At 39.3% G+C, this 22,472-nt stretch overlaps 1 protein-coding gene across 2 annotated transcripts in view; it reads left to right on the top strand.

Moving 5' to 3' along the window:
* Window positions 1-527: 527 nt before the first annotated feature.
* LOC130035620 (ABC-type organic anion transporter ABCA8-like) overlaps window positions 528-22,472 on the top strand; it is a 98,310-nt gene continuing 76,365 nt past the window's right edge. For both annotated transcript variants that reach the window (XM_056127436.1, XM_056127437.1), the window contains exons 1-6: window positions 528-655; window positions 11,422-11,523; window positions 14,234-14,438; window positions 18,901-19,065; window positions 20,847-20,950; window positions 22,084-22,310. In XM_056127436.1, coding sequence (XP_055983411.1) covers window positions 11,428-11,523; window positions 14,234-14,438; window positions 18,901-19,065; window positions 20,847-20,950; window positions 22,084-22,310 — 797 coding nt within the window. In that variant the 5' untranslated portion in view covers window positions 528-655; window positions 11,422-11,427. The remainder of the gene's footprint in view (window positions 656-11,421; window positions 11,524-14,233; window positions 14,439-18,900; window positions 19,066-20,846; window positions 20,951-22,083; window positions 22,311-22,472) is intronic.

The following is a 22,472-nucleotide window of genomic DNA, read 5'->3' as shown; positions in this document are numbered from 1 at the left end:
CAGGTTCAATTCCTGGCATCTCATATGATCCCCTGAACATCAGGAGTAATTCCTGGCATCCCATATGGTCCCCTGAGCATTAGGAGTAATTCCTGAGTGCAAAGCCAGGAGTAATCCCTGAGCATCATCAGGTGTGACCCAAAACGCAAAAATAAATAAATAATAAAAGTTAACAATAAAATCATTTAAAAAAAAGAAATCAATCAATTCTTTGATTTCCTGGCTTAAAGGACAATGCTTTCAATTTTGCTATCAGTCACAATCACCTTGGACATGATGGCATGTTGGTTCGTGCATAATTATGAATATCAAATTTCCTCTGTCAGATTGCTTTTTATAATATGATAGGTACAACCAAACAATCGAGTGTAAAAGTCACGGCACTTCAGGGTATGGCTGGGGTTGTCAGTGGAGAAACAAGCCAGAGTGATCACGTGACCATGAGGTTTGGCAGAGCCAACAGAATTGAGATCATAATTTCTTCACTGGAAGCAGTACTCACAGGAACTTTTCACAGATGTCAAAGTTAGAGCAATTCCCTGAGGTGTGGTAGTAACCAGAGGAAACTGTGACTTGCTTGCTCCTAAGTAAGGAGATGATAAATAAGGAGTGAATACACTGCTCTTCTGGACCTCTCATTTCAAATTTCTCAGCCGTAAGTTTGTTTGCTGTTGAGTTTCATGTTTCATGCGTTTGCTTGGAGGCTTTCTGTTTATTATTTCTGTGATTCCTGTCACTGAATATGGCTGTAGGAGTGGAATGTTAACAGTGGAGAAATCCTTTTGAAAATTAATGAACTATTTCGCTGCTTAAATATCTGACATTTCATATTACAGAGATGTATGCACTGAAGTAAAATATGTTTATTCAAAGTGTGCCACTATTAATGGTTTGAGGGTAGGGTTGGAAAAAAAGCTATAAAATTTGCAAAAAAAATATGTGTGGGACTACAGCTGTTGATGATGGATTTACAAACCTGGAATGTTTTTTTGAAGTTATAATTATTAACCTGTATTGCATAATAATGAGGGCGCATTTTGGAGAAACTGTTCTTCAGACTTTGAGATTATTTGCCCAAAGCATTGCAGAAACAGTCTATTGGAACCTCTAGGCTGTCAGAATTGTGAAAATGTAAGATGCATTGCAAAATATTTCACTCTGTGCACACCAAGTTTTGAGTCAGATGGTGAACTATGCAGCTATTCCTAAACACATTACTATTCCTAATGCACTTAACTTGCAGTATCCAGAACTTTTGAGCTTCTACAACTTTTGTTGTAGAAGCATTTTGTTCTGAGGTAATCATCACATTAGCAGTGAAAAATCTGAGTAGTTCCAAATTGAACCTATCTGCTATGAACACAGAACATATGCAAATTGAAAGTTAACAATTTGCACAGCTCTGCCCACAGAGCTCTTACCTGATTCCCTGAATGAGGAACCACCAACAACCTCTCATCTGAGAATACACATCAACCCCCAGATAGGGGAAAAATGTGTAAGGGAAATGTGAAAAACCTGAATCTTGTGGAAAACTTGAATTAGATCAAAACGTGTAACCTATTTCAAAATGTGTAACTCGTTTTTATTTTTTTTAACCAATACTATAGTATCTGTTTCTGTATTCCCTGTCTAACTCTCTGCCACCTCAAACCCCTATAAGTCCCCAGTTCCCTCTAGTTGCCTAACTCCCTGCAGTTAACCCTAAATCCTAAAGGCCTATAGCTTACTTTCCTTTGATTCTGAGAATTAACTGCCACCTTTAGCCCCTTCTGTGCTGGAAACCCTAGAGTGCTAGAGATTTGTTTGCTAGGAAGATACAACGAATCCCCGAGGCTTGTAATTCACATTTCTGCCTTCCTTTGTTCAGTTTCCCACCTTACATAGGATAGCCATGTAAACCTGTGAGAGGAGTAAGTGGGCACCCAAGCTTTGGGGAGACATTATTCCTGAGAACCCCTTGTGAAATAAAAAGTGCTTTTCCTAACCATCAGGCAGTTCTCTCTTCACTGGAAGAGATTTTCTATCCTGCCTCTCTAAATCCCATTCCATGGGCTGCCTGTCCAGTTTGCTCAATCTTTTTCAACCTAGATTTCCTGCCCTGCCTCATTATTACTACCCTGCATATATTATGGCATTGCTCTCTGCTTCAGCCTTGGTTCCGTCTCTCATTGGAATTGAGCCCAGCACATCTTACCTGAGTTTAATTTCTAGGAAATAGCATGGTCTATTTTTTTTCCTTTGGGAGTTTTGTTTTCTTCTGTCTTGTTTTGGCTTTTTGGGTTATACCTGGCGATGCTTAGGGGTTACTCCTGGCTCTGCACTCAGAAATTACTCCTGAGCAGTGTTTGGTACCACATGGGGTTCTGGGGATTGAATTCAGGTCGGCCAAGTGCAAGGCAAACGCCCTACCTGCTCTGCTATCACTAGTGTCCCAGAAATAGCAGTCTTGTGGAAGATCAATTTCTAGGGGTTTTTGGGGGGGTGGTGGTAAGGGAGGGTTGTGGGGTTTTTGGGGTTTTGTTTGTTTCTTTGTTTGTGTTTTTGAGACATGTCCATATATTTTCCCAAAAATATCTGAACCAGTCAACATTCCCATTGGAATTCCTTTTTTTTTTTTTTTCATGAAACCCTGTCCTTATCAATATTGTAAACCACAGTGCCTATATAAAATTGGGGCTGGGGGGAAGCATGGTCTTCAACATCATCCTGCAGAATGAGCTAGTAGGAGGAAAACTTCTAGCAGAGGATGCAACCACTCCTTGTCATTTAGGGAATAGCACTGTCGCACTGTCCTCCAGTTGTTCATCGATTTGCTCAAGCAGACACCAATAACGTCTCCATTGTGAGACTTGTTGTTACTGTTTTGGGCATATAGAGTACGCCATGGGGAGCTCGCCAGGCTCTGCTGTGCGGGCAGGATACTCTCGGTAGCTTACTGATCTCTCTGAGAGGGGCAGAGGAATCCAACTTAGGTAGACTATGTGCAAGCCAAGTGCCCTACCTGCTGTGCTATCACCACTGGCAATGAAGATGGACTAGCTTTCCAGCTAGTCCATCCTACATACAGAGGGAAGAAACCATTTGTCCCAAGACTATAGTGGCAAGAGCCAACTGGCAGCCTGCAGGGTTCTGTCTTCATGGTCTAAAGCTCTGACCTATTCTTCCCAGTCCTGACCCTGGCATGCTTCCTAGAAAACTCAGGACTGCTCCTGAATTTCTATACTTGTTCTAATTCAGCTATATTGCACTACTTCCTCCTTCATAGAGACCTATTGGAGAGCACTTGAGTCATCTGGTTTTCAGAAGACTCTCTGGAGCATATTTGGAGTATTATGGATTAGGGCAATGCCAACCAGTGCTATTATTATGCAGGTATATATTTCCTTAGGAAAGATATTTGGGGGTCCCTGATGCAAAAAAAAAAAAGAGATTTTTCCAAATTCTCTTTCTCATTCTCTCCTCCCATCACCTCCTCTTTCAGCCCCTCCTACGCAATCTCATTGCTCCGGGGGAAATATGCTAAAACTGACTCTCCCTTTACCAATGGTTATCTATTGTGCTCCTGCTCTATGCTGCTGGCACAGTATCTGTGAAAGGATTAGATTTCTCTCTGCAGACATTGTTAGGTATAGTCTACATATGTTTTCAGACTGCATTAGCCTTCACACAAGTCAAAGCACCTCTATTCTACTTCTTCCTCAAACTGATCCAAGGCTAATTCAAGTGAAATATCCACCGTTAACTTCCCTCAACACCCTTTAACATAAACGTCGATATATCACAACCTCCCCATGGATAGGGAGAAAGAAAATTTGATCAATTCAATAGCGTGCAAGTATATGGTTGTTACCGGTGGAGTGCCCAGCTGACTAATGTGAAATGGAGAGGAGAGAGACAGAAGTCTTGAGAAGGGGATCTACCACGTTCTCCTGTTCCATCTCTGCCATTCTGGGAATGACTGGGAAGTCTAGGACTGATGAAACTTGTGATGAGCTTCATGCTGCACGGGCCTTAACTTCCGCCAGCCCCACTAGTCAAGCTGCACCTGATGTCCACTTATTCTGCACGGCATGGGAGTCGCTCCCCAACACCCGATTTCTTGGGGATCCTTGCGCTCAGGCTGGAGCGAGGAAATTGCTCTTGGTAGAAAAGGAAAGTCAGTCATGGATCTGACTTTTCTTTTGAGTCCTTCACCTTTCTCACAGAAAAGATTTCAGGAGGAGACAAGCAGTGAAGTAATAATATCAACAACAACAAACAAACAAACAAACAAAAACCAGATTTTATTTGGAAGTTTTGAGGAAGGGAGAGGGAAAGAAAGAAGTGATTCCCAACCACCAGATTGTCTCTGGCTGTGACCAATTAAAAATATATTGGGTCAGAGAGCTAGTATAGCAGTTAATATGTTGATCTTGCATGTGGCCAACCCCAATTTGATCTCTGACATGACATGATCACCCAAGTATTGTTGGGTGCAACCCTGGTGAACCCCTGAGCACCTGCAAGGTCCTGAGAGCCTGAACAATCTTAGGGGTTGGAGGCTACATAATCTCCAGCTACATCATAACGTAGGACCTATGACAGTGGCCTCTATGTTGCTCCACAGTTTCCAGGTTCTTCAATATTTTCAAGAATGAAAGTACTGAGTAATAAAAATAATCAGACTCAAGAGTTAAAAAGAATATAAGTTTACTGGAAAGTAAAAGAGAGAGGAAAAAGAACGCCTTAAAGTTCCACGTAGGGAGGAACTTAACATAGGACTGTGTTAACTCTGACTCATTTTTGGAGGTGCAGGGTGTTTACAGGAAAACTGGGTCTTTGTGTCACTGAGTACAAGAAAATTTCAGAGAATTTAGGGAAGTTGAAGATAAGGGGGTTGGGAAAGCCCATTTAAATGAAAATTGAGCTTTTGGCATTTCTGATGGATTGACAGGAATGTTGAGGAGAACTCAAGGATCATACAGAGTAGTACAGCCTTTTGCCTTAGTATTGCCCATTATCTTCTCCCTAGTGAGCCTAAGCTCTGGAACAGAATATTTGGTTTGGGAGAATTACAGAATTGTTTAAAACATAAGACAGACTGTTGCGGGTCAATGGGGGACAAACGGAACTGCTGGCAAGGGGAAACTGAGTTATCCTCTTTTAAGAGGACCCAAAGAGTATCACATCCTCGAGTTCTCACACACTGTGACCTGGTTGACGAAGAATCCCTAGGAGTGACCAGCAGACCAATAAAAGGATTTAATATTTTTTAAATATATGGAATCTATCACTTTGTATTCTTATAAACAAAGCAACTGTGGGTCTTCTATACATTAACCAGACAATTAAAAATTCAACAAAAAACTAAAATAGACATAAAATTTCAATGGCATATGGTGATCAAAAAAATTCTATATCTCTATGCTATTACTAGGTATTAAAGCAATCTACCCTTAAAACAAAAGCCAGAGAGTGAGGCTTTATCCACCCAACCAACTGAAAACTAACAGATGTACAATAAAAATGGCAAACCTATTATGGGAATAAAAAATTTAAATAGAATTCTATTATGAAGCAGTAGATCTAGTGAACATAACAGTAGAAAAGACCTGGATGATTTAAAGCACACAATTTAAAAGATTGACTATACAGGTATAAAAGAACCGAAAAGGCAAGGATATTGAATTAAACCAGTGTTTCTCAACCTTTTTCCAAGCAAGGTCCCCATAAGACCTTGTCTCCTTCCTAAGTTTCCCTTGTCCTACTTTGGGCCCCCTTGTCTCATGTTGTAATTTCCTCTTCCTTGTTTATATGATTTTTCACTGGTGAACCCCCTGGGTATCCTACAGACTCAAAGTGGCCCATATGATCCCCCAGTTAGAAACACTCATTTATTTAAAGCACACAGGCATACTTCCAGAGACCAAAATATTCTATACTACTAAGAATATCTCAGAGAATTAAAACAACAACAAACACTATCTTCTCAAAGCTTTCTATGCTACACGATTAAGTCACAATTCAGAGATTCAAAGTTCCTAAAACTAAAGAACCATGGCAATTGTAGAAGATCCAAAAGGCAATTCTGAGTCACATCATGGCAGCTGGGTCTATGACTGTTTAAATTGAAATTTTTTGTTTGGTTTGATTTGGTTTTTTAATTTTAATTTTTATAGAGTTTTTCACAATAATTTATTATATTCAATTATCCAGCATCAATCCCACCACCATTACACATTCCCACCATCCTTAGTTCTATTTTCCCACCACCACTCAAGCCCGCCCCAAAGGCAGATTCTAAATAATTTCTTTTGTGTTGCTTGGTATGAATCACTGTCACTATCACTGTCCTCTTGGTGTTCATCCATTTTGCTTGAGCGGGCCCAGTAACATTGTGAGACTTGTTGTTACTGTGTTTGGCATATGTAATATGTCATGGGGAGCTTGCCAGGCTTTGCCATGCAGGCAAGATACTCTCGGTAGCTTGCTGGGCTCTCCAAGAGGGGCAGAGGAATCAAACTCGGGTCGGCCTGGTCGGCCTTGAAATGAATAATGCACTAAAAATGATCCAGAAATTTTTCCTTAGAGGAAAGTATGTGAAGATTGTTGTATCTCATCCTAGAGACCATCCAAGGGGGCCCAAAGTAGGGCAAGGGAAACTTAGGAAGGAGACAAGGTCTTATGGGGACCTTGCTTGGAAAAAGGTTGAGAAACACTGGTTTAATTCAATATCCTTGCCTTTTTGGTTCTTCTATACCTGTATAGTCAATCTTTTAAATTGTGTGCTTTAAATCATCCAGATCTTTATTATTAAACTTTATTATTAAACTTTATTATTAAACTCTTGTATAAGAGATTACTAACATGTTGTTATAGGTTGAGCCTTGTGTGCTATTTTTTTTAAAATCAGGATCAGTAAACTGTAATGTTTTGAAAACACCTATAAGAAGCTTCCCAGACACACTCCTAAGAGGGTCTGCAGATGTACCTTTGCTCAGCAAACTGGAACCTGGATAGCTATTGTCTCAAGCAGGCATATGTAAGTTGAGGTAACTGGAAGAATTGGACGTTTTCATGGTGGAAGAGGAAGCTTCCATTTACCCTTGCCAGCTGCTTGGAGATCTCAGCCCTGGGATCCGCCTGTGTTCCTCTGCTGGTTCTGGAAAACCCAGCAGGCTACGAAAACAACCTGTCCTCAGCAGTCTGGCAAACTCCCCGTGGCGTACTCAATATGCCAAAAACCAGTAACAATGATGGGTCTCATTCTCCTGACCCTGAAAGAGCCTTGAATTTGGCACTTTCTAAAATCTCAAGGGCTAGGACGAAGGAAATGTTACTGGTGCCTGCTTGAGGAAATGGATGAACAACAGGATTATCGTGATCATGATCATGAGCTTCAGCTCACAGGAAGACTAAGATAATGGACAATAGCTGGGGCAGATGGACAAAGAAGACTCAATCCAGCCCAAATGCAAAATGCAAATTCCCTGCATTTCTCTAATACAATGACCCAGTTTTCCTATAAAAATCTCACTAGAAGAACTACCGTTAACTGTGAATTCAAAAAGTGTGGGGGCGCTCACCACATGTGTTTAGTGTCCTGGAGTGTCCCTACCTGAGACAACCAACAGTGACCAAGTGAACAAAGGAGAAAACTGGTGCCAGGTTGGTTGGTAATCAGTCTAATTTCCATCCGATTTTAGTCTCACTCTTCTCCCCATTTCAGTCTCACACTCTCTCCCTCATACGAGTCTCATGGTGTTAGTTATCGAGAAATCATCAAGGGTTGGGGGTAGCAATTATACATAGGTGTGGTTATATAATCAACAGATGTAAAGTCCTTCCCTCAGGGGAAATTTCTTCTAGGACAAAATCTGATCCTGCAAGATCTGCCCAAGGGCAGAATTCCATCTTAGGGGTGTATTTCTCCTTTCTTTAGTCCAAATTTATTTAAATAGTGATCTTAAATTACTTCTTACTAATATTTTTAATCATTTTATATGGACACAGTAAGAGACACATTAAGCTTAAAGGGTGGCTCTCCTGGGGACACTTCACTATATATCCCAGGCTACAGTTCTCAGGTCAGATATGTCCCTCCTAACTCCAGCAGGGTCTTTATCCAGTTACTTCTTTTTGGGTCATGACAGACTTTGTCCATAACCACGCCTTTATGGCATTTTGCCTGTCCCTTTTCGATGCCAGGGTAGCTTACAGCTTGTCCTGGGTCCATCAAAGTCCCTCGTAGAAACCCTCCTTTTGGGTGTTAGGAACTAAGGGAAACAGAGGCTTAAGTTGAGTAAATATGACAGATGCCCAAGAGTAAATATTATTCAGAGTCAATTAACTCCCAAGTTACAAAAGCATAGCATTAACTATCTCCCTGTGTCTATACAAAAAGGACATTGCTCTAAAGTAAACTATACAAAGGACATAAAGGAAAGAGAAAGCAATGTTTCACCTGCATATACAAAATCTAGAGTCCTTAAAAGAATCTGACTTTACAAGTTACATGGTCTGATTTGGGGATATAGTGATTAACAGACAGGGGAAGCAGAGCACAGAGGAGAAGTTAAAGATTAACACAGAGGAATGGGAGTGCAAACCAATGTTATCCATCAGTTAACTTAGTCCTATGCTGTTCTTCCCCACTTGGTGAGTTCCTTTTTATTTCTCTTCAACTTTCCAATAAACTTTTCTACTTCCCAACTCTAAGTATGATTATCTTTATTATTCAATATAGATATTGAAGAAAAGAATGAAAATATTAAATATCCTGGGAATCACGAACAAACATAGAGACCCACTGCTGCCACTTCTGCCTCACTTGCATCAATGGAAAGATTATTTTTTTCATTTTCTTTAGAGCAAGGGTGCATTGTTTTGTTCCCTCATAGTAGTAGACTTTGAAGATATCCAGTTTTGATTTTCAGTCTCATACCCCACTGTGTGGTCTGATTTCAGTGTTCTTCCTTTGGTGTGGGCTTACTTAGCAACCTGTTTTCTGAGCTCTCTGTGTGTCTATTGGAGATCTTGGGGTGGGGGTAGGGGTTGTGATAGCCCAGTAAGAGTTTTTAGGACTGGACGCATCATACCGGGGGTTGTCTTACCTACAGCCAGCCTTCATTCAGCACACTGAATATGTCCCCTAACACCGTAGCAAGTGACCCATGAGTGCAGAACAGGAACAGCCCCTGAGTACTACCAGGTGTGGCCCAAACTCCTTCTTCCAAAAATGAGGTGTTTTTCTACTGCTGAAAGAACATGCATTTGTCTTCTCAGAACATGATTTAGCACAAAGTGTAATGACTTCTGCTTGAAGTAAAAAAGATCTCATTAAATTGGTCTAGATGAACCACTAAAATGTATCTTTCACTCATGATTTTAACTAAATATTATAGAGATATTTTAGGTATCCAAGGAGATATTTATTGAAGCTAAGGTAAGTGCATGAGTGCATTGGTTTGGATGCAAGAAGGAAAGTAAAAACAATAATGAATTGTTGAATTCAGTTAGGAGAATGTTCAAGTAGATGTAAGAGGATAACTATAAAGATGAACTGAGAAATCCTCAGACATCCTAAAGCTAAGACATTCTCAGATTTCCTAAGACATCCTAAGACTGACAGAGGGACAAACTTGGATTGGGGATGTAGGATGTCAAAAAGGGACGAGTCTGGATTTAGTCTGGATTTCACTTCCACTGAAACCAAGGAAAGCCTGAATGTTGGGCACGGGACATAAGGACTAGAACACACTATCTTTGTGTAGGAGGGTTGAAGTTGTTGTACCTGGACAGAAGCTCACACAAAACAATGCAAAAGCAAAAGGAGTTTTATTCCAGTTAACTGGGGTCAGCTATCTCACTCATAGAGTGGTCTCTTGATAGCGACCCGACTCCAAGTAGCAGGCAGTTTATATAGATTTCAAAGTTAAGAAAGCACTATGGTGGGGCTGGAGCGATAGTACAACAGGTAGGGCATTTGCCCTGCACGTGGCTGACCCGGGTTCAATTCCTAGCATCCTAGATGGTCCCCTGAGCACCGCCAGGAGGAATTCCTGAGTGCAGAGCCAGAGTAACCACTGAGCATTGCCCGGGTGTGGCCCCCAAAAAAACGCTAAAAAAAAAAAGCACTATGGTAACAGTGGTCACACAACAATTAAAAAATAGTTTCCAGTAACAGTTAAACTACTCATCCTTTACGGTTAACAAAAGACAATTTCTAGGGCATTTTGATTGACTGAACCCACTTGCTGGGCCCAAGAACTTGCCAGATGAGTTCAGATTGGCTAGTTACACATTGTTTCATTGCTGGGAAACTGAAAATGTTTTTAGTTCCAGGAACTGAACCTGAGGCCTACCTGATTTTTCTCATTTCTGCCACCTGTCATGACGTCAGTTCCACCCTTACAAAGCAATCAAACTCTGGGGGAGTGATAGTAACAGTTAGAGGCTCTCAGAGACACTATAGCTTCAGAATTCAGAGTTAGAGAAAGCACATTGAAAACCATCACCGTTTAGATACCTTGCAGTGCAGGACACTGAGTAGTGGAGAAAAAAGACATTCTCTAGGAACCCTGGGAATGAACTACTCCGATAACAGGACAGAAACCCTCTTCTTCCTGTTGTCTTCCTCCAGTTCTCTCAGCTGACAAAGTTTCTGCATCACGCCATATGGCAAAGAGAAAGATGTCAAGGGCCCACGTTTATTTTGTATGATGTATAAAGGCTCCGGAGTATAAAGCTGAAACTATATATATCACGGTCACGGTCTTCCTGTTGTTCATCGATTTGCTCGAGCAGTCCTAGTAACGTCTCCATCATGAGATTTGTTGTTACTGTGTTTGGCATATCGAATACGTCATGGGTAGCTTGCCAGGCTTTGCCATGTGGGTAAGATACTCTCAGTAGCTTGTCAGGCTGTCCGAGAGGGGCGGAGGAATCGAACTCGGGTCGGCCATGTTGGCCGCTTGTAAGGCAAATGCTCTACTGCTGTGCTAAATAGACTTAGTGGAAATAGAATGATAGCACAGCGGTTAGGGCATTTACCTTGCACGTAGCTGACCCAGGTTCAATTCCCAGCATCTCAAACGATCCCCAAGGACCACCAGGAGTAATTCCTGAATGCAGAGCCAGGAGTAACCCCTGTGCTTTGCTGGGCGTGACCCAAACAAACAAAAACAAAAGAATAAATTGACTTAGTGTGCGGAAAAAGAATATTCAGAGTGCAGAATTATAGCAAACAAAAAGATGGAGGTTGAAAGTGGGGCAAAAAAGGAGAAGTCAAGGAAAAATAAAAACCAACATTGGGATGCAGATTCTAAGCACATTTTTTGGAGCAGAACATTTACCACATTACTTTTGTTGTTTGCAGAAATTTTCCTTCCCATTAAGACCTATATGTTTACTTGTCTTGTTTTCTTTCTAATTCATCAGGAGAAAATGAACAAAAAAGAGATAAGTATGTGTCGACAAACTTGGGCTTTATTATGCAAGAATCTTCTTAAAATCTGGAGGATGAAAAGAGAACATTTGATGGTATGATTTAGCATCAGTGTCACTCTGTTTTTTGGAGGAAAGTGTATTTTTCTTGGTCGGAACCTAGACTTATAATGTTTATGTCTCCCCCCAAAAATTGAGATGCCACACCTTTACACAATGAATGAATTTATTCCTCATACTAAAAATACATCTAAATGCATCTCTTTTAACGTCTGAAAGCACTAAAACTGATCTTATACATGTCTTAATAGTGACACTTTTTAATCAATATTCTCACTCATAGATACTCTGATTGAGATACCAATTTTCTGAAGATAAGGTATAGGACCTACAGAAACAAGTAATAGATATTTTCTCTTTTTAATATGACATTTTTAGGGTGGTGGTGGGGTCCAGGGCAGTAATACACTTGCTTTACACGTTGTTCAGCCAGGTCTTATCCCTGGCACCACACATAGACCCCTGGGCACTGCTAGAAGTGATTCCTGAGTGCAAGAGACAGATGTGCTCCCAAACTCATAAAAATGAATAAATAAAACAAATGTGATTTTTTAAAAATGAGCAATTATCAGACCAGAGAGATAGTGAAGGTCATGTGCTAGCCTTGCACACAACTTACCCGAGTTAGATCTTGGCACCCCATATGGGGCCCCGAGCTCTGCCAGAAAGAATTCCTGAGGGCAGGGTCAGGAGTAAGCACTGGGTATGGCCCAACAGAACAAAATAAAATAAAAATACTAATATAGCACTGTAGCTCTGTCCTCCCGTCATTCATTGATTTCCTTGAGTTGGCACTAGTAATATCTCCATTGTGAGACTTGTTGTTACTGTTTTTGGCATATTGAATACTCCACGGGGAGCTTGCCAGGCTCTGCCGAGCAGGGAGGATACTCTCAGTAGCTTGCTGGGCTTTCTGAGAGGGACATAGGAATTGAACCTGGGTTGGCCGCATGCAAGACAACTGCCCTACTCTCTGTGCTATCATTCCAGCCTAAAATTTTTAATATACCCTCAAAAATAGTGAAAACTAAAAGCAAACAAAAAAAATCTCGAAAATATCAGTGCTATGAAGAAAGTTATCATTTGCTCTTATAATGGTAGCATATAACAAAAATCCTGGGTAAGCCATGGTACCTTGTGGGGGGGTCAGAGCATTAGCACAGCAAGTAGGGCACTTGCCTTGCAAGTGGCTAACTCCAGTTCAATTTCCGTTCCCTATATGGTCTTCTAACTACAGCCAGGAGTGATCCCAGAACACAGAACAAGGAAAAGACCCAAAGCACCAATTGGGTGTGGCCCCAAAACAAACAAACAAAGCTTTGCTTTTTATCAAATTCTGGTTAAGCTATGATATCTACTTAAAATAGATACAGTGGGGCTGGAGCAATGGCACAGCAGGTAGGGTGTTTGACTTGCACCTGGCTGACCTGGGCTCAATTCCCAGCATCCCATATGGTCCCGTGAGCACTGCCAGGAGTAATTCCTGAGTGCAGAGCCAGGAGTAATTAACCCCTGTGCATTGTAAGGTGTGACCCAAAAAGAAAAAAAAATGAAGAAAAGGAACCAGATATAGATATATAACATTTTAACAGAATTAGAATTTTTATTGGGTGTTTATACTGATTTTCTCTCCTATGCTCATACACTGAGGAAATATAACAATTTCCTTTTGGAAGTTTGCAAGCAGTCAATATTGATAACTAAGAGCATTTTTCAAACACCCTGCATTCTGTTGAGTTTCCAATATTGGAATCTTGGAATGTAACCAATATGTATGTACAGAGTGAGCAATACCTTGAAACTTTCTCTTGTCACACTTAAACTTTCAGCAGAATCAAAGGGCAACATGTGTGTATCCACATTGGAATACCAGTAGATAATCTACAGCTTGTCACTGCTGCTTCTCAGGGTTTTATGATGAATGCAAGCTTGGAGTTGTTCTTCAATCCTTCCTTCCTTCCTTCCTTCCTTCCTTCCTTCCTTCCTTCCTTCCTTCCTTCCTTCCTTCCGTCCTCCCATCTCGTTCCCTCCTTCCGTCCTCCCATCTCGTTCCCTCCTTCCCTCCCTCCCCCCCTCCCTCCCTCCCCCCCTCCTTCCCTCCTCCCTCCCTCCCTCCCTCCCTCCCTCCCTCCCTCCCTCCCTTCCTTCCTTCCTTCCTTCCTTCCTTCCTTCCTTCCTTCCTTCCTTCCTCCCTGTGTGTTTATTAGGACACAACCAGGGCTAACTCCTGTCTTCTCTGCTCTCAAAACTTACTCCTGATGGTGCTCAGGGGACCATATGAGATGCCAGGAATTGAAGCTAGGTCAGCCATATGCAAGGCAAGAACTCCACCTACTGTACCCAGCCCCAAACCAGTGGTTTTTAACTTCCCATCTGTCGTTTGGCATTAGACTGCAGAAATCTCCTGCTGGTCAGTAAAAAAGTTGGGGTTTTTTTTGTGATATTCCTCAATCATGTAGCATTACATAAGTCAATACTGATGTGCGACTATTGATATAGTAAACATAATTATTATAAAAAATGGTGAAAACCACTGTTTCAGGCTGGTATCATAAGTCAATACATTTGAATATCTCATTGGAATGACTCATAGCTGCATTTTGTTCTTTTCATATTTGAGACAGTTCTTACTATTTATTTAAATTGAAATTTAGAAAAATAAAGGAGACAAACTGTATAGACAAATGATTGTGGGTAACTAATTTGAAATAATACTTATGGTCATTCCTTCTCTTGGACTGTGTAGGAATGGTTGAACGCATTACTTCTTCTATTTTGTATATACATACACAGCATGAGCCATTTTATTGAGGATTTTTCTTCACTGCCTGTCTTGGACCTGGGACGGGTAGACTCATTTAGAGACTCTACACTTACTATTGCATATACACCTGTCACCAATACAACACAACAGATAATGGACAAAGTAGCTTCAGCTTCATTCATGAAAGGTGAGTCTTCTAGCATCCTAAAAGGAAATTCTGATGTCAATTGTTGTTTGTTTTTTGAGTGCAGGAAATGCATTTGAATGACATTTCACTTGATAAACTACACCCGTTGCCCCTATTTCTAGATTATGTGAGATGAGATGTAAATATACTTTTTCTTTGTTGTAACTAAAAAGCCATCATTTCAGCTGTGTCAAAACTGATGTATTTTTGATGTTTGAGTGTTTCTCACCAAGCAAAGTATTGTCTCTTTGCAATTCCTCAACAAAGAAATCTGCTGGTCTTTCATGAGCTTGAGAAAGTACAAGATATAATGTCAGAATCTGTCTGTGAAAGCAGAAAGATACATTCAGGGTTGTTGACATGTACAGTGAAAACATTATTACTAGAAATAGACAAGCTTTAATATGGTGTGATTATTACAGAAAAATTCTTCTCTGAATTTTACTAGAGCATTTTAATCTTCACCCTCTATTACTCAGAAGTCTTACAATATCTGAAGTTTCCATCAACAAGTATTCTAGGATTCAAATTTTCACCCTTCAATGTTAAGGTACTGATAAGTACTTATGAAAATAAGAAAATTGTTGCTGCAATCAAGATCACTGCTGTAACTATTTTCTAAATTTAGAGGGAAAGCACACTAGAGAGAGGCAAGAGAATAGGACATGGCATCAGAGATTATGTGGCTGAAAGTCGTTCTGGACTGTTGCAATCAACTCTGAGTCTCATTAGGACTCTATTAAAATAAGATTAGCAAGAACTGTATTTTTCATTACTGTTTCAGTCAAGAGTGAGAGAATGCCAGTTCAACTTGTCCTTGTCTAGTTGAAGAAAAATATCATCCAGAATACATGTCTAGCTAGAGATATCAACAATAAAGAAAAGAATAAGCCTTCACTTATCAGATTTGTAGTATTGTGAACTCACATCATTCACAGGCTGGCTTTCCCCTCACGAATCTCCCCCATATCATTATCTGTAGATTTGAACGAGTTTCAGAAACAACTTCAGGGAAAGAAGTATAGGCTTCAAAATAGCAGGAAATGATCCAGGTGGGTTAGAGTGATAGCACAGCAAGTAGGGTGCTTGCCTTGCAGGCAGCCAACCCATGTTTAATCCCTGGTGTCCCACAGGGTCCTCCAAGGCTGCCAGGAGTAATTTCTGATTGCAGAGCTGGGAGTAACCCCTAAGCATCACGGGTGTGGCCCAATGCTCCCCCAAGCAAATAAAAAAATTCAGAAATTTCACCCAATGGAGCAAAAAGACTGCTTTGACTTTTTTTTTTTCATTAACAAGTAATCTGAGTGGAGAGAGGGTGGAGCATTGTCCTTGCCCACTGGCTATGGTTCCCTGTCATCATGAGAACTAGGTCCCATGATGTGAGCAGAAAAGAGGCAGAATCCTAAATGAATTATAAAACAGTTCATAGCAATTGCTTTTGACAAGTATGAATAAATGTGTCAAAGGGGGAATCTGTGAAAAGAACCTCATGAACGTAGGTTGAGCTATAATTTAAGAGTGTTTTGGAATTTGTGCAACTTTGTGAAGATACTGAAATGCCATGAAATTCCACATTTTATAAGGATGGGTGAGGGAGGTGGGTGGGATTGCAAGAAAGTTGTCAAAATACAATAAGAAGAAAGTAGTGAAAATTATAAACTTCAAGTAATAAAATACATACATACTAGGAAGGTAATGTACAGCCTTATGACTAAGCTAATACAGGTAGATGATGAATTTGAAAACTGTTAAGAGATTCTAATTTTAAAAGTTCTCAGACCAAGAATAGCTGAGAGCAACACCAGGAGAATTACTCCATAACTTAGAGGCCAGCCGGGTATTCTAGGGGAAAGGACAATTCAGATAGAAAGGGGAACACCAAGTGGAGGGTGTTTGGAGGATCCTCCCAGGAGGGGAGATGCAGGTTGAAAGTAGACTGGACCGAACATGTTAGCCACTCAATGCCTCTTTTGCTGATCACAACACCCAAAAGGAGAGAGAGAACAAAAGGGAATGCCCTGCCACAGTGGCAGGGAGGGATGGGGGGATGGGGGGATGGGGGGGGATATTATCCTGGTGGTGGAAAATGGGCACTGGTAGAGGGATGGGTATTTGATCGTGGTATGACCGAGATCCAAGCACAAAAATTTGTAAATCTACAACTGTACCTCATGGTGTTTCACTAATAAAAAAGAAAAGGACAAAAGGTTTTTTCTTTCTTTTCCTTGTATCTTTAGGACATAATCATATGAACTAAGCTTTTATGATACACGTAAGTCAAATCATTACACTATATACCTTAAACATATACTGTGTGTACATGTCAATTATCTCTCAGTAAATTGAATGTCCATCAATAAGAGATTGTATAATCCAATATAATTTTTAAGCTGTGCAATAAAATTAATATATTATAAGTAACCTGGATTTTGTGGCATTATCTTAGTATAGAAAAATATAAGGGATTTAGAAAATACTGGATATTAATATTCAGTACCATAATTCCCCACCTTAAAGGGAAACTAAGGCTTTCACTCATCTAGTCACTAAAAGCCTATGCCATGCTTTTTCTCTTCACTGTCTTTTGTGCATAATTTCACTCCAGCCCAGAAAATCATTAATTGTGCTAGAATTCTGATCCCGTACATTAATTCAGTGCCTAAATGCCCACCCTTTCTTGTTGCCTGCACTTGGCACTGGGCTATTTGGAATCTTTGTCATCACAGTCCCAGAATAGGTTAGACTCTTCCTTCCTGTTCATTTTAATTTGTATACTCCCAGGACCACGGAAATAAACTAAACCATTCCAATCTTGCTGTCCCATAGTATCTCACCAATCCTCGCATCATCACATCCTCCCTTATCTGAACAGTAACTCTGCACCATGCATTTGGCCTGCGAACACTGAATCCATCTTATTTAAGATCATAAACTGGTCTCAGCTGTGCACCTGGAGTCCAGTCTCCCACTCTATCCTGCAACATGTTGCTATGTCTCTGTTTCACAGATGTCCTCCTGCACATGACAATGCCACAAATATGTGCATCAAAATTTCCTGATTTTTAAACCACATGCAATTGTGACCTTAGTGTTCATTAAATGGCTCCTGTGTGAAAAGATTTTGAATTGTGTTCATCATTGCCAGAAGCAAATTATTTTTTATAAGCAAGACAGTTGCAATGATCATAATCATTAATGTTATCACATTACATTTAATATATTTTATTGTAAGTAGAGTTAGGTAAGGTAAGGTAAAGGCCCTCCCGTTGATCATCGATTTGCTTGAGCGGGCCCAGTAACGTCTCCATTGGAGACTTTGTTGTTACTGTGCTTGGCATATCGAATACGTCACGGGGAGCTTGCCAGGCTCTGCCATGCGGGTGAGATACTCTCGGCAGCTTGCCGGGCTCTCCAAGAGGGGTGGAGAAATTGAACTCGGGTCGGCCATGTTGACTGCGTGCAAGGCAAACGCCCTACTGCTGTGCTATTGCTCAGTAGAGTAATAGTCTGCAATTTAAATGTTCACCTCATTTTTCTGCACTCTATTAATAATTCTACTCTTCATGGTAGATATTAAGTTTATTTTACACATATGGGAATGGACACTAAGAGTGAAGTAATTCACTTATGAACACTCAGACTTACTGGTTAGTTTCTAGAACACAAAATATAATGTTATCAAAATGCGTGCTGTCTTCCTATTCCACTACCACCCTATTTCTTGTATTCATTTTCATCCTTTCAGTCATAACAGAGCATCTATGTGTCATTAAGCATACTATCTGAAGAAAAGAGGGATGATTTTAGTGATGTCAACATTGTTAATTTTTAAATCTTTCATTCTGATTTTACATATCAACCAGCCTCAAGATGGTTAATGAAAGTGAAGTGATACACTTATTTCTACCTGATATAATCAGCATCTAATTTTGATTTAAATATATCCACTTTGGGGACCAGAGCAATAGTACAGTGGGTAGGCCATTTGCCTTGCATGCAGCTGACCTGGGTTCTATCCCTGGCAGTATAGACCTGGGTTTGATCTGGGTAAGCTCCACCAGAAGTAATTCCTGAGTGCAGAGCCAGGGTAACCCCTGAGCATTGCTAGGGTTAATAAACAAAAATAAACTAACCAAATATACACTTTTTACTACCATTGTAAATTTATTATAATGCAAAGTCTATGTAAAATAATTTAATCTGCATGATATTCTATCTATTATTAAAATTTCTTCAATAATTATAGTATGACAATAAAATTATTCAACATATTTCTTCTGATAGTATCTAGCTGGTACTTTAGAAATGTCTCCCTCAATCTTTACCCACCTGATTTACTCAGTTACTTCTTAATTTCATTTTATTTACACAAGAAATTCTAGTTAAAGCAATTGGATATGGCATTCTGAATTTGGTTTCCTGATACTTTGCTAACAAGTATTTTTTCTTCTTGTGGTGGCAGATAATAAAATCTTGGGACATCCTAATGAAGAAAGTATTGAAGAATTCTCAGAAGCTCATATGAAAGAAGTAATAAGAGTCATATTTACTAACACATTTCATTATCACCTGAAATTTTTAGTAGGCTACAGAATTCCCACAAAGAAGGAACACAGTGACCATACAGGTAATTCTACTATTTCAATTTTATCAAAAGCTATGGAAATAGATGGTAATACAGCAAATTAAAAAAGTTCTATAACAATATGTTGTCAACAGGTCAATGAACACATTTCAACATATATGTTTACTTGGGGTACATACTATGTCAAATAGTCATTAAGTCTGGCTATCAATATAAATATTTATATACACATACATGCACCATATATGCATACACATGTAAATTGCCCTATACTACTTTTAAAGGAAAATAAAATCTATGAATAAAATAAAAACAAACTTTCCTTTAAATGTTTGTGTGAGCGTAGTATAAAATAAGAAAAGTTCCCCAGGATTCAAAAGAAAAGAGCACCAAATCAGAATAAATTATTAGTAATGCTGTATGATTTTTCCAATTTCAGTTACTTAGGGTTTGGGTTTTCACAGTTATGTGAAAGCAGGGGAGAAGGTTCTGGGCTTGTATAAGATAAGATTTCTGTGTTAAAATGTACTCTGGAGAAGCTATATATTCAGTGGAAAAATTAGACAAGAAAATATTCCCTTCTCATCAAAGAATTAAAGAAAATTTGATTGTTGTGTCCTGGCCTCTGGATAACAAAAGGAATGTTGCCCTTTGAGAACTTGTAGTTCTCATCCTTATTTCTTGAGTTTGGGGGCTCTAACATCTCCTCTGCCTTGGCTGGAAAACCCCAGTTGTAAATGTAAAGTGATCCAGGCTTGATCAGACAATGAGGTATCCATCAACAGAGATTATTACTGTCCAGAAAAAAAGAATGGGTACCCCAACACAAGTCACAAGATAAAATATCTCTGAATATCAATTTACAGATATGAGAAGACAAGATATCCAAAATAAGAGTCAGAAAAACAAACAAAGCATCTTTCCCAGTGGAATTTAAAATTTGGTAAATACATAAAAAAATTAGGGGGTGTCACACCTGGTGAAACTCAGGGGTTACTCCTGGTTCTGAACTCAGAAATTACTTCTAGTGATGCTTGATGGGGGCCACCTAGGGTGCCATGGATCAAACTCGAGTCACCTGCATGCAAGACAAGCACCCTACCCTCTGTAATATCTCTCCAACCCAAAATGCATCGTTTATAAACAATGCTATGACTAGTAATAAATAGATAATAGCAGCTGATAATTTATTTGGGTGGGAAAAACTCTGAGCAATAAGATCACTATTGTGAAAAAAGAATAAAATTTAAGGAACCAGAAAGATGGTTTAATGAACTAAAGACAGATTTTGCGATCAGGAGGTTTAGGTTTGATTCTGAGCATCACCAGGTGTGGTTCCCAAACAAGCAATAAAACTTAATTTAAAAGACACAAATAAAATTCTATAAATATGCTAGTAGACTTTAAGTATGTTTCTCCACACACACAAAGGGGTCTTCTGATAGATGTAATTTAAACACAAGTTATTTCACCCAAGCTTCCACTATTTCTTCATCCATCTAATTTGCTGATAATTCTTTGAAAACTTAAAAATATGTTGTTTTCAAAATAAGAAGGGGGGAGTGCTTAACAAAATTTTTAATTGGTGAAGAGGGCAGTGTAATAAAGTTGCACCATGCAAGATTATTTCATGTAGGATTTTCCCCAGAAGTTTTTGCCAATCAAGCTTTGAGAACCATTATTAGAATTTTTCTTTAGTAGTGTTTTCATAGTCTTTCAGTCAAAATAAGAACATTTGGAACTTTGGAACATTATAAAATTAAGTTTGCTGTCATCAGACTGGAATAACCCATGAGAGTTGTGTTTTTCTTCTTTTATTAAAGCTCATTGTTATAAGACTGTTGAATCTGTTGATTGTGGAGTTTCAGAATTCTGGAATAAAGGCTTTATATCTCTTCAAGCTGCAATTAATGCTGCTATAATAGAGGTTAGTATGAAATCACCTGTGCAAACTCATGTTCGATGCAAATCAACAACATTAAAGACAGCATATGTTTCATGGAAGAAATCTGAATTGTAGACCCTTATTTTTCACTTACTGGTTTCTTTACAACAAAGTTCATGTAAGTTGCTTTTTACTCTGGGGAACTAGAAAACAGAAGATAAATGTTCTCCTCTGAGGATTCATTCTTATCAGAGTGTCAGATACATGAAAAGAAAATTATTAGAATACAAAAAGTGAGCTATTGTAGAGTCATAAAATCCCAGGAAGAAAACAAACAAACTTTCTCAGTCTAGAATGCTACAGAACAATTCCTAAATGGCATGATGCTTAAGGTCCAGAAAGATAACTCAGCAAAGCATAGAGCCTTGAGTTTCATTAGGTTTTCCTCCCATATCCAGTGACATGTAAAACTTAAACCTGAGGGGCCAAAGCAATCGTATAGCAGGTAGTACATTTGCCCTGCATTCAGCCTACCTGGGTTCAATGCTTGGCACCCTCTATGGTCTCCCAAACCATGCCAGGAGTGAGCTCTGAGCACAGAGCCAGGAGTAAGCCCTGTACACAATCAGGGGTTGACCTAAAAGCAAAGTAAATTTTAAAAAAAATAAGTAGAACTTAAACTTAACAAGAGACCAGAATATGACTAACATTTAAAAAAATCCATAGATGTTGTCCATGAAGTTGAGATTACCAAGGAAATGCACTGAAAGGGTGGAATCTATCTTCCAATAGAATTTGGAAGAGGGATATTGAAATTTTGGTGGCAGGTGTGGTATAGTAGGTATAGTACCACTGTTTCCCTAAAGCATATAAATATTTAAAGCATTGCAAATCTATGTTAACTCAATAAAAAGTTGATTAAAGACCAAAACAAAACCAAAACCTGAAGCTTAAGATAAGGGGTGGCTAAGCATAGAAGGGCATAAAGGCATATGAAGCAGATTTTGGGGGGCATGTTAGGCAGCAAGATACTAAAACATATATATTGAGAACTGGTCAAAAATTAACTCCAAATCTACCAGAAGATTTAAGTAAATAGAGTAACATCAGATCAGATAAACCTTTGTTTGTAAAATGATAATTTTACCAACACATTCATTTTTGTCTTTCTACAGATCACAACAAATCACTCAGTGATGGAGCAACTGATGTCTATCACTGGGAAAACCATGAAGCTACACTCCTTCATTAGTCAAGACGGAATCATGACTGATATTTTCATTTTCTTATGCATTATTTGCTTTTCCCCATTCACCTACTATGTTTCTCAGAATGTTGCGAGAGAGAGAAAAAAGTTGAAGGGCTTCATGACGATGATGGGTCTTCAAGATTCAGCTTTCTGGTAAGTCAAGTGCAGCATAAATAAATACATGTGGGAATTTTAGGGAAACAGATTTTTTTTTCAAATCATCATTATGGAAGCTGAAAGGTTTCCTACCTTGTTTCTCTTTCTCTGAATGGGATATTAGATGTCATACTAGACTAGGTTAACATTGAAGGTTAC

This window comes from Sorex fumeus, unplaced genomic scaffold, assembly GCF_029834395.1.
Source record: "Sorex fumeus unplaced genomic scaffold, SorFum_2.1 ptg000063l, whole genome shotgun sequence".
NCBI classification, from domain to species: Eukaryota; Metazoa; Chordata; class Mammalia; order Eulipotyphla; family Soricidae; genus Sorex; species Sorex fumeus.
This window is presented reverse-complemented; position numbering and strand designations above follow the sequence as displayed.